We start from the raw sequence: 12,401 nt of genomic DNA, 5'->3' as shown, positions 1-12,401 counted from the left end.
CAATTTTGAGCATTTTTATCAATTCTCCTCAACCTTCTCTTCCTTGAGAACAGCTCTAGCTCCAATTCACCTGTGTATCTGAAGTCCCTCATCCTTGAAACTGTTCTCATAAATCTAAATTTAAATGAAACATTAATGTTAGATATTGCTTTACCTCTATCCTACACCTTTATTCTATTACCCTCCAACCTCTTGGGTTGTCATCTTCCAAATCCATAGAATCCCTACAGTGCAGGAGGCATTTGGCCCATCGGGTCTGCACCAACCCTCTGGAAGAGTACCCTACCTAGGTCCGGTCCACTGCCATATCCTCAGAATCCCACCTAACCTGCATAACTTTGGACTGTGGGAGGAAATCCATGGAGACACGGGGAGAATGTGCTAACTCCACACAGACCGTCACCCAAGGCCCGAATTGAACTCAGGTCCATCTAAACAAAAGCAACATGCCTGACTTTCTCAATTCAGGTTTCTATCCTTGCCACAACACTTAAGCCCCTTATGAAAGTTAAAGCACTTTATCCAACTAGCCATGGTGCACTACAGTTTGAGTCTCATGATGTCTTTTGGTAGAGTTGATCAAAGCATTTTCCTCAAATATCTTTGCACTCCAAACCAATGGATTTGCTCTTGCTTGGTTCAACTTTACCTCGCCAATTATAGCTAGTGTATCGCCAGCAATGGTTTCCCCTCCTGTCACATTACTTTTGATGATCCCAAGTAACCATCCTCGGTCACTACTTTTCTTCCCCTTGGGATATCACTCTCGACCATGAGTACAACTAATAAGGCCTCTCATGATCCCACAACTGCAACGAATGTTGGCAGATTGCTTGTCCAACATCTAGACTTTGGGAGTGCTACTTACTGGGAAGGCCGAAACCATGCTCTTTAGCCTGTCACAAACTATGTCATCAGCTATTAAATCTCACTCTTTTGCCCACAGTTAGTGACTATGCTTTCAGCTGTCCAGGTCCTCCATGTTCTGAAAATTCACAAAACCTGTCTGCTACACCATTTTTTTCTTCTGTTTTTATACCTTTCTTAGAACCCAGCTGTTTCTTCCTCCCAAAAAAGACAAGTGTTTTGCATTTTAATGGACACTTATTTTTCAGCTCAACAAAAATAAAAGCTGTTCAACATCTTTACATTTCACAAGTTATTAGAGATCAAGAAACGTGGGAAATCAGAGAAATGAAATATCTGAGGAGCTAGGATAGACAAGAATAGGCACAATTGGATGAATGTCTTCTTTTGGTGCAGTAACTTCAATTAGGTGAATTAGATAAACGTGCAAAATGGGAGCATGTAACTTACTTTACATCAACGATGTCATACAACTTCTTGATGAATTCTGAGTCAAGATGATTGTGGTCACTGGTCAGAGTATGAAAATACACCATGACGAACTCTCTCGCAGCAATGTGGTCCATAATATGAATAAAATACAGCAGAGCCTAAAAACATTAATAGATAGTTGGAACTTAAAGTTCATCATTCAATCACGATTATTTTCTTGCTTCTAGCTCTTCAAAAACTATACATAGCTTTTTGCTTTTGTGCCTTTGAAATAACCAATTTGAAGACAAGTTTGTGTGTGAAAGGAAATGGAAGAGAGAGAAGGATCTGTCTTTTAGGTTACTATCTCGACCAGTCCATCCAAGAAGCAGCTCTGAATGGGACAATTTATGCATTTCCAGGCGCACAGATTTTCAAATCATGTTCCTGGGGATAAGTGAATCAGATTTATTTCCGTGTCATGAGAACGGTCTTGAAATTCTATATCTAACTTTTAAAAATATTTGTTGACATACCAATAGATTAGTTCTGTTGCAATATACTAAGAAAATAAACCTTCTAATGATAGCATTTTTGGAAGTGAAGCTTTCTTTTGAAAATGAGAACAGTGATTCTGAGATATTTTTAGCGGGTTATGCACAAATGTTTCTAAATGTGGTGCTATATTAACAAGAAGTTTGGAAGGTCATCTAATCGTTTACTCCTCCAAGTTTGGGAAAACTCTTCAAATACACCTTTTCCTTAGTGGCTGGGAGAGGAGAATAAAGGATAAATACACTGACTCCATAAGGAAAGATATATGTCTTCAGTGACAATGTTGGGGGGGGGGGGGGCGGTTAGTTCAGTTGGCTTGACAGCAAGCGTGTGGTTCAGAATGGTGCCAACATGGGCGGCACGGTGGCAGTGGTTAGCACTGCTGCATCACAGCTCTAGGGACCCGGGTTCAATTCCAGCCTCGGGTGACTGTGTGGAGTTTGCACTTTCTCCCCATGTCTGTGTGGGTTTCCGCTGGGTTCTCTGGTCTCCTCTCACAGTCCAAAGATGTGCAGGTTAGGTGGATTGGCCATGTTAAATTGCCCCTTTGTGTCCAAAAGGTTAGGTCAGGTTACTGTGTTTACTGGGATAAAGTGGAGGCATAGGCTTCAGTAAGGTGCGCTTTCCAAGGGCTGGTGCAAACTCGATAGGCCGAATGGCCTCCTTCTGTGCTGTAAATTCTATGATTCGATCTGCATTCTGGCTGAGGTAGACCAGTGGCATCTCTCCTTATTCTGCCCTTTGGTAAAACCATGGCATAAGCTGTGGTTTGGTGACCCACATAATTGAGGGTGCTACTTAAAGAGTGACACGAGTTTTAAAATAGTCACGGTTAAAGAAGAATAAGAGATTGACAAATTGAGATAATCTGATGAAACCGTTCTTATCCAGGAAGAATAATAAGTCGAATCTACCTCAAGGAAGGTTTAAATTAATGCAGCAGTAAGCCTGTGTTTATGGATATGTATAGACATCTCTCAGTATATCTATCCACTTTTGGCTGGAATATTTAAGGAATCATTCTGAAGTTTAACTAAAGATCACAAAATTTCAAGTTATCAAGCTGTTGCAAGGTATGGAACAGCAGCAGGGCGGCACAGTGTCGCAGTGGTTAGCATTGTTGCCTCAATGCGCCAGGGATCCACGGTTCAATTCCAACCTTAGGTCAGTGCGTGTGGAGTTTGCATATTCTCCCTGTAACAGCCTGGGTTTCTTCCCACAGTCCAAAGATGTGCAGGTTAGGTGGACTGGCCATACTAAATTGGCCCTTAGTGTCCAAAAACTTTAGGTGGGATGCTCTTTCAGAGGGAGGCGCAGGCTCGATGGGCCGAATGTCCTCCTTCTGTACTATATGGAGTCTATGATTCTATGAACTATGTTTTTCAGCATTTGCTAAAGGAGCTCATTCCTGTTGGAGAATTTTGCTAAAAAATACTTTAGCAGGGGGAGGAAAAGAAATGGTAGTGATAAGTTTTCAACCATTAAGAAACTTGGCATTGTGATAAAATAATGCAAAACAAACATTTGTCCTGAATATAGATTTGTTTTTCAAATTTTACCTTATCGGGGTCTATTAGCGATACAGGAATATTCCTTCCCACTATCACCACCACTGTACGACCACATTTGTCATATCCTGCAACAAATACAAATCACGTTGATGTTACTTGGAGTGCACACTTTCAGCTTGTTATGGAGAAGGGTTTCCGCTTTGCAACCAAGTAACAGAACTAACAGAAAATGCTGTTAAGACACAGCAGTTCATTAATAGGTACAGAAAAAGGGAAAGAGGCAGGTTGACATTTTAGGTGCAAAATTATTTTACAGAAAGGGTTTTAAACTCATTGCATTTCGGACAACTACATGCTTAGAAAGTGTTGCTAGCTGAATGAGCTCAGACTCCGGGTGTTGGAGTTTGTGCAACTGCTTGCCACACTGCGGAGCATTAGTGACGTTGGGTGTTTTGTAACTCACATTCCTGGATGTGGTTATCTCTCAGCAAAGAGAGAATAGGTAGGTCAGGCAGTCGAGGAAGACCAGACAGGCAGTGCAGGAGTTCCCCAAGTGTGCTCTCCATTCAGTTCCGAATAATAATAATAATGGTGAGAATGATGGTTTTACTGGAGAGTACAGCCAAAACCAAGCTCATGGCACCATAGGTGGCCCAGCTATAGAGTTTATTTTGTGGGGTGGGGCGGAGGAGGATCAGTGGCTGTAGGAGGGAGATTGAGATGAGCATTAGTGATAGGTTATTCAATAGTAAGGGGAAAACAGACAAGTGTTTTTGAGGCTGCAATTGTGATCCCAGGATGGTATGCTGCCTCCCTGGTGTGAGGGTCAAGCATGTCACCAAGTGTCCGCACAGCACAGCACTCTGGTAGTGAATGGTGAACAGTCAGAAATTGATATTAGTGCCAATGACAGAATCCCTCTCGTGCAGGAGGCCATTTGACCCATCGAGTCTGTACTAAGCTTCTGAAGAAGCACCGTACCTAGGCCCACTCCCCCACCCTATGCCCATAACGACATCTAAGCTCTGGACACCAAGGGACAATTTAGAATCGCCAATCTACCTAACATTAATATTAAATTAGCAAGCAGGACCTCAAATGCAGCAATCTTCCGATTACTCTGGTACCACACTCATGAGTATAAGAATAGTAAGGTAGAGCAGATAAATGTGCGATTGGAGAACAAAGAACAAAGAAAAGTGCTGCACAGGAACCGGCCCTTGGGTCCTCCAAGCCTGCGCCGACCATGTTGCCCGTCTAAACTAAAATCTTCTACACATCCGGGGTCCATATCCCTCTATTCCCATCCTATTCATGTATTTGTCAAGATGCCCCTTAAACGCCACTATCGTCCCTGCTTCCACCACCTCCTCCGGCAGCGAATTCCAGGCACCCACTACCCTCTGCGTAAAAAACTTGCCTCGTACATCTCCTCTAAACCTTGCCCCTCACACCTTAAACCTATGCCCCCTAGTAATTGACCCCTCTACCTGGGGAAAAGCCTCTGACTATCCACTCTGTTTATGCCCCTCATAATTTTGTAGACCTCTATCAGGTCGCCCCTCAACCTCCGTCGTTCCAGTGAAAACAAACCGAGTTTATTCAACCGCTCCTCATAGCTAATGCCCTCCATAACTGGCAACATCCTGGTAAATCTCTTCTGCACCCTCTCTAAAGCCTCCACATCCTTCTGGTAGTGTGGCGACCAGAATTGAACACTATACACCAAGTGTGGCCTAACTAAGGTTCTATACAGCTGCAACATGACTTGCCAATTTTTATACTCAATGCCCCGGCCAATGAAGGTAAGCGTGCCGTATGCCTTCTTGACTACATTCTCCAACTGTGTTGTCCCTTTCAGTGACCCGTGGACCTGTACACCAAGATCTCTCCGACTGTCAATACTCTTGAGGGTTCTACCATTCACTGTATATTCCCTACCAGTATTAGACCTTCCAAAGAGGTGGTAAAAGAGGGAGGGCTTTAGATTCCTGGGACATTGAAATCAATTCTGGGGGAAGGAGGGACCTGCACAAGCCAGACAGTTTGCATCTGAACATGGCAGGGGCCAATGTCCTGCCGTGTGGATTGGAAATGCTATTGTGAAGGGGATGAGACCAGAAGATTACATTAAAAAGAGAGAAAAACAAGGTGCACAAATTGGGAGACACAAATAGCAAAGTATTAGGTGTGGTTAGAGTAAAAGGGAATATGACAAGGCTTAAATTCTGTTTAAGTGCATGTATTTGAATGCATAATGTGGTAACTAAAGCTAGTGGGCTGAAGGCAGAGTTAGCCACTCGGGAACATGATACTGTGGCAGCAATGAAGAACTGGTTCAAAAGGATGACGGCTGTTTACTAAATGTTTCTGGACTCAAGGGTCCAGGAAGGATAGGGAAGGAAAGAAAGGGGGATGGATGAAATTATTGATTAAGGATAATATTGCAGTGCTGGAGAGACACAATGTTCTGGGTGGGAAATAGAATTTGAAGTTCTTGCTACTGGAAGTTATCTAATAAACTCTGCTGGAAAATGCACTTGGCTAACTGGTTAGGATGGAATTGGAATTGGGGCTTAGCTTCCCGAGCCAAACCCCACATTCACTGTTCAGACTTGCACAGGAAGAATGGTCCTCGAGTAACAACTTCCAGTAGTGCGGAAGCCACATACAGTTTGTACACTAACCTCAGAAGAGATAGGGAGAAAAAAAGCTGGAGAAAAAAAAAAACTAAACAAAAATCTGGTTCCTGGGAACTGACTGTCTCAACACAAAGAATGTTTTACCTCCAGTTGGATTATTATTATTAATGTCCCACTAGGGGCGACAACACTCTTGACCACTGCTACTCAAAAATCAAGGGCACCTACCGTCCCATCCCCCGACCGTACTTTAGAAAATCAGACCAGGATGGTGCTCCTTCTCCTGGCATACAAGCAGAAACTTAAGCGGGAGAATCTGGCTAAGAAGATCATGCAGTGCTAGTCTGAGGAAACAGAAGAGCTCCTACGTGACTGCATGGAGACATATTTAAGAACTCAGCGATCAACCTAAATGAGTATGCCACCACCGTCACAGACTTCATCAGCAATTGTGTGGACGACTGCGTGCCAAAGAAAGCAGTACGTACCTTCTCCAACCGGAAACCATGGCTTAATCGGGAGATTGACTCCCTACTGAAGGATAGGTCTGAGGCGTTAAAGTCAGACGACCCTGACCCACACAAGAAATCCAGGTACAACCTCTGCAAAGCCACCCGGAATGCCAAGAGAAAATATCAGACCAAGCTAGAGTCACAGACTAGCGTTACAGGTTCTCGTCGGTTGTGGCAAGGCCTAACCAACATAACGGGCTACAAAGCAGAGCCGAGCAGTATCTCTGGCAGCAGCGCACCCCTCCCTGATGAACACAATGCATTCTATGCTTGGTTCAAGCAGGAAACCATTGATCCGCTGTCGAGTGCCGCAGCAGCCCAAAATACACCCATGCACACCGTCACAGCTTCCAAAGTCAGATTGGATTCCTGAAAGTGAACCCTCGGAAGGCGATTGGTCTGGACGGGATCCCTGTTCGTGCACTCCGAGCCTGCGCGGACCAGCTGGCAGCGGTGTTCGTGGACATCTTTAACCTGTCCCTACTCCGATCCGAGGTCCCCACCTGCTTCGAGAAGACCACCATCATACCAGTGCCAAAGAAGAATCAGGCAACGTGCCTCAATGACTACCGTCCGGTGACCCTTACATGAATCGTAATGAAGTGCTTTGAGAGATTGGTCATGAAGCGCATCAACTCCATACTCCCAGAACGCCTAGATCCACTGCAATTCGTATACCACCGCAACCGGTACACAGCAGACACCATCTCACTGTGCTGACACTCATCCCTAGAGCATCTCGAAAACAAGGACTCCTACATCAGACTCCTACTTATTGACTACAGCTCCACCTTCAACACCATAACCCCAGCCAAGCTCCGAGCAAAGCTCCAAAACCTAGGACTTGGCTCCTCACTCTGCAACTGAATCCTCGACCTTTTGACCTACAGACCACAATCAGTAAGAATAAACAACACCTCCTCCACAATAGTCCTCAATGCCGGGGCCCCACAAGGCTGCGTACTTAGCCCCCCACTATACTCCCTGTACACACATGACTTGCGTGGCAAAATTTGGTTCCAACTCCATCTGCAAGTTTGCTGATGACGCGACCATAGCGGGTCGGATCTCGAATATCGACGGGTCAGAATACAGGAGGGAGATAGAGAACCTCGTGGAGTGGTGCAACGACAACAATCTATCCCTCAATGCCAGCAAAACTAAAGAGCTGGTCATTGACTTCAGGGAGCAAAGTATTATACACACCCCTAACTGCACCAATGGGGCCGAGGTAAAGATGGTTAATAGCTTCAAATTCCTAGGAGTGAACATTACCAAAAATCTGTCCTGGTCCACCCACGTTGACGCTACCAAGAAAGCACAACAGCACAATACTTCCTCAGGAAACCAAGGAAATTCAGCATATCCACACTGACTCTTACCAACTTTTACAGGTGCACCATAGAAAGCATCCTATCTGGCTGCATCACAGCTTGGTATGACAACTGCTCAGCCCAAGAACACAAGAAACTTCAGAGAGTCGTGAACACTACCCAGTCCATCACACAAACCTGCCTCCCATCCATTGACTCTATCTACACCTCCCACTACCTGGGGAAAGTGGGCAGCATAATCAAAGACCCCTCCCACCCGGCGTACTCACTCTTCCAACTTCTTCCATCGGGCAGCAGATACAAACACGCACGAACAGATTCAAAAATAGCTTCTTCCCTGCTGTTACCAGACTCCTAAACGACCCTCTTATGGTCTGACCCGATTAATACTACACTCCTGCATGCTTCACCCGATGCCGGTGTCGATATATTTACATTGTGGACCTTGTGTTGCCCATTTATGTATTTTCTTTTTCTTTTATTTTCATGTACTAAATGATCTGTTTGAGCGACTTCCAGAAAAAAACTTTTCACTGTATCTCGGTACACGTGACAATAAACAAATCCAATGTGTGAAATCAATATGTCCACTTTGGAGAGAAAAACACTAATTGTGTCCACAAAGTACCTACACCACAAAGTGGCAAATAAACAGGATCTGCAAGACTCCGAATCCCAGGGTCATTCCATTTGCCTCTCAGGATTCAGCAGTGCGCTGAATGCTCTCTGCGAGCACTAAATCCTTTCCTCATCCTTCTTCAAGCTGATTGCATCAGAATACTGGGATCAGCAAAGTTTCTGGCCTCAATCATGCCACGGTAGAAAGCAGCAAGCAGAGATCCCACACTTTTTGTTTTATATCAAAGGCAAATCGCCAAACTACCATTCTGGAAAAAGAGGGCTGAAGAGTGAAAGAACTGAGCGCATGGAAGGGGGAGGTGAGGAGGGACTTGCGGGAAAAAGAGAAGGGAGTTTGTGAGCAGGAGCAAATTAGGCCTCTGGGTTAGTGACTCATTCTATTCTGTACCCTCTTGGACTAATAAATTGAGAAGCTAAAGCTTTGTTTTGAGGAACATCTCAAACCAAATAGCATATATTCCTCCAGGTTAGTAAAAATTAGAGAAGGTCTGCTGGGAATAACCAGCTTGCGACACAACATGGCTTTTCTTGTTTAAAGACTCAAGTCATTCACTTACCAGTCTGATATAATGCTTTTAATGAGGCAACACCCGAGAGGTCATCTGCTCTAGCTCTGCACAACCAACGGTTATAGCTAAAAGGAAGTAGTATAATCCTGTGAATAACATACAGCAAACAACAAGAATAAATAGAAGACATATGGTCACTAAACACAGTTTCATAACATGATTCCTTGGAAGCTCTAAGGGGTGCTGTGCAATTGCAAATGTAGTAAATATATAGTAGGGGCTCATATTTCTAACAAGCCAGTAATAAAAAAAAGCAATGATCAGACAAATGTGCTGTGGAAAAGCCTATGAAAATAAATTCAGTGAGATGACTGACAGATGCTGATTCATGCTCACAATTTGCCACATGAAGCTCTGAATCTCAGCCATGCGACCAAGCAGAAATGCTGTGTACAAGCTTATTTTCTCTCCCCAGCAGAGGACGGATAAAGCAGACAAAAATATCAGCACAAGAAAAACTAAAAGAGAGTCTCTTGATAGTTCAAACATGAAGTTGATCCTAAAATAATTAATTGTGCATACGTGTACATTATCTGACAAGAAAATCTGAAAGCAGCACAGAAAAGATGCTGGGCTCAGGGTGCAAATGTGGTAACCTTTTACAGCAGTACTATGTTGTATGTATTGCTGCAGCAGGACAAGAGCAGCAGATGGGTGGCACAGTAGCACAGTGGTTAGCACTGTTGCTTCACAGCACCAGGGTCCCAGGTTAGATTCCCAGCTTGGGTCACTGTCTGTGCGGAGTCTGCACGTTCTTCCCGTGTCTGCATGGGTTTCCTCCCACAAGTCCCGAAAGAGGTGTTGTTAGGTGAATTAGACTTTCTGAATTCTCCTCTGTATACCCGAACAGGTGCCAGAATGTGACGACTAGGGACTTTTCACAGTAACTTCATTGCAGTAAGCCTACTTGTGACAATAAAGAATATTGATAGGAAGAGACTTTTATTTTTCCACTTTCTGATTTGCCAACTGTGATCCACCATGTCGATCACTCTGCACGGGATTGCACTGCTGCGTTCTGGAGACAAGGAAGGCAGGAACGAGGGCAGCAGGAGGTGAGGGGTATGGCAGACAAGAAGCTCAGGAGGGAACGGGAGGATGTAGCTAGCACCGGGAGGCGTGCAGGAGGGAGGGGCGCGCCACCAGCTACGTATGGTTGATCTCACAACAGTGCGGGAATAAAAACCCCCCATCAGGATAGTCACCTGAAACGTCAGGGGACTTAACGGCCTAGTGAAAAAATCCAGAGCCTTCACCCATCTGAAAAGTCCGAAAGCCGGCAAAGTCTTCCTCCCAGAGACGAACCTGAGAGAAGGACCTACTGAGAGTATTGAAGGCTGGGTGAGACAGACTTACCATTCCTGCTATGGGACGAGGGCCAGGGGAGGTAGCCATACTGTTAAATTAGAGGCACACCCCCCCCTTGTGGGAGATGGAGGGTGGGGGCAGACATCGGTGACACGGAGACAACTGGGGAAAGATAGAGGAGGGAGTGGTGAAAAGAAGAAAACACCACAAGGGATGTACTGGTAAAGGCGGAGTGAGGGCATTAGGCTGGCTACAACAGGCCACAAGTGGTGACTTGGAACAAAATGATGCTCCAAGCAGCCACTTTGGAGGGTCCCTGAATAAAGGGAAACCCTGGAGTGCAGGGGCTCACGCACATGGAGTATTCACAGTTGGCGGCCATGTTGGTGCCCCCTGAACAAAGGGAAACCGCGGAGCGCAGGGACCCAGCCTTATGGCGAGAACAGTGACTGCGGCCATTTTGCACAGCCCCTAACAAAGGGAAACCCCAGAGTGCAGAGGAGTGGCCACCAGTTAAGTATGTTTGATCCCAAGGGCGGCACGGCTCTGTGGTTAGCACTGCTGTCTCACAGCGCCGAGGACCCAGGTTCGGCCCTGGGCTCGGGTCATGGTCAGTGTGGAATTTGCATATTCTCCCCATGTCTGCGTGGGTCTCACCCCCACAACCCAAAGATGTGCAAGGTAGGTGAATAGGCCACGCTAAATTGCCCCTTAATTGAGAAAAGAAAAAAAAAAATTGGGTACTTCAAATTTATTTTTAAAAAGTATGTTTGATCCCGCAAGAGCGGGGGGAGGGGGGGGGGGGGGGGGGGGGGGAGGGAGACAAAAAAAAAAAAAAAAAAACCCATCAGGATATCACCTGGATCATCAGCGGACTTAACAGCCCAGTGAAAAGATCCAGAGCCTTCGCCCACCTGAAAAATGTTAATTCCTCCAAGAGACACACCTATATTAATATACAACGAGGAGAGATGGGGAAGAGAGGGTGACTAGGTAACAGCTGGCTGACGCCATACTGGAAGTTGACCGGCAATACTCCGAGGCCCCGACCCTGGAGCTCCCGGCGGAGAGGAAAAAACTATAGATGGAAGATGGACTTTAACCTGCTCTCCATGAGGAAAGCATGCATCAACTCCGCCAGGCACGTGGGACCTTGTACGAACACAGAGACAAAGCAAGCCACCCGCTGGCCTAGCAGCTGAGAAGGCAGGTAGCCATGAGGGGAAATAGCCCAGATTATGGACAAAGGCAATTTACAGGCAAAGCCGGAAAGGGTCAACAAACTATTTGAGACCTTGTACAGGGGGCTGTACACCTCCGAGCCCCCAGCAGGGGTTGGAGGATGAAGCAGTTCCTCGATGGACTGGACATGCCAGTCGTGGGGGAGGATAGATGGGGCATGGAATCACCGCTAAACCTGGGAGAGGTCATGGAGTATTAGCTCCATGCAGGCAGGGAAGGCACTGGGGCCAGATGGTTTCCCGGCGGACTTCTGCAGAAGATGCTCATAGATTCACTGGCGAGGGGCACCCTGCTGCCTACGTTAGCACAAGCCTCAATCTTGCTGATAACCAAGAAACACAGACCCAACAGAATGCGGTTCCTACAAACTCATCTCGCTGCTAAGCACAGACGTGAAAATACTAGTCATGATCCTAGCCAAGAGGTGGTAGCAGAAGACCAGATGGGCTTTGTCAAAGGTAGACAGCTAACATCACACGCCTGCTGAATGTAATCACGATCCCATCCAGGGAGAGAACACCAGAGATGATTGTTTCCCTGGATGCAGAAAAGGTCTTCGACAGAGTCGAATGGAAGTACCTCGTGGAGGTACAGAGCTGTTCGGGCTTGGATCAGGGTTCACTTCCTGGGTGAAACTCCTGTACAATGCTCCCACAGTGAGCGTACTGATGAATATCCCCAAATACTCCAGCTGCACAGAGGCACAAGGCAGGGATGCCTGTTGTCCCCGCTACTGTTCACCATAACATTTTGGACCCGCAAAGCAGCATGGAAAGAATCATGCACTCTTGAAAGAGTTTGGAGCCTTCTC

General features: G+C 45.9%; 1 protein-coding gene across 2 annotated transcripts in view; it reads right to left on the bottom strand.

Moving 5' to 3' along the window:
• The window catches only part of gdap2 (ganglioside induced differentiation associated protein 2), a 65,301-nt gene that overhangs the window by 15,385 nt on the left and 37,515 nt on the right, over positions 1-12,401 (bottom strand). Inside the window, exons 8-10 of one of the 2 annotated variants that reach the window (XM_072513765.1) lie at positions 9,029-9,126; positions 3,393-3,469; positions 1,318-1,457 (exon numbers count right to left, since the gene is read on the bottom strand). In XM_072513765.1, the coding sequence (XP_072369866.1) occupies positions 1,318-1,457; positions 3,393-3,469; positions 9,029-9,126 (315 nt within the window). The remainder of the gene's footprint in view (positions 1-1,317; positions 1,458-3,392; positions 3,470-9,028; positions 9,127-12,401) is intronic. The other variant, XM_072513767.1, reaches the window with a different exon arrangement.

The sequence above is a fragment of the Scyliorhinus torazame genome, chromosome 8, assembly GCF_047496885.1.
Source record: "Scyliorhinus torazame isolate Kashiwa2021f chromosome 8, sScyTor2.1, whole genome shotgun sequence".
Lineage (NCBI taxonomy): Eukaryota > Metazoa > Chordata > Chondrichthyes > Carcharhiniformes > Scyliorhinidae > Scyliorhinus > Scyliorhinus torazame.
Note: the sequence above shows the minus strand (reverse complement) of the source record. Positions and strands in the feature narration are given on the sequence as shown.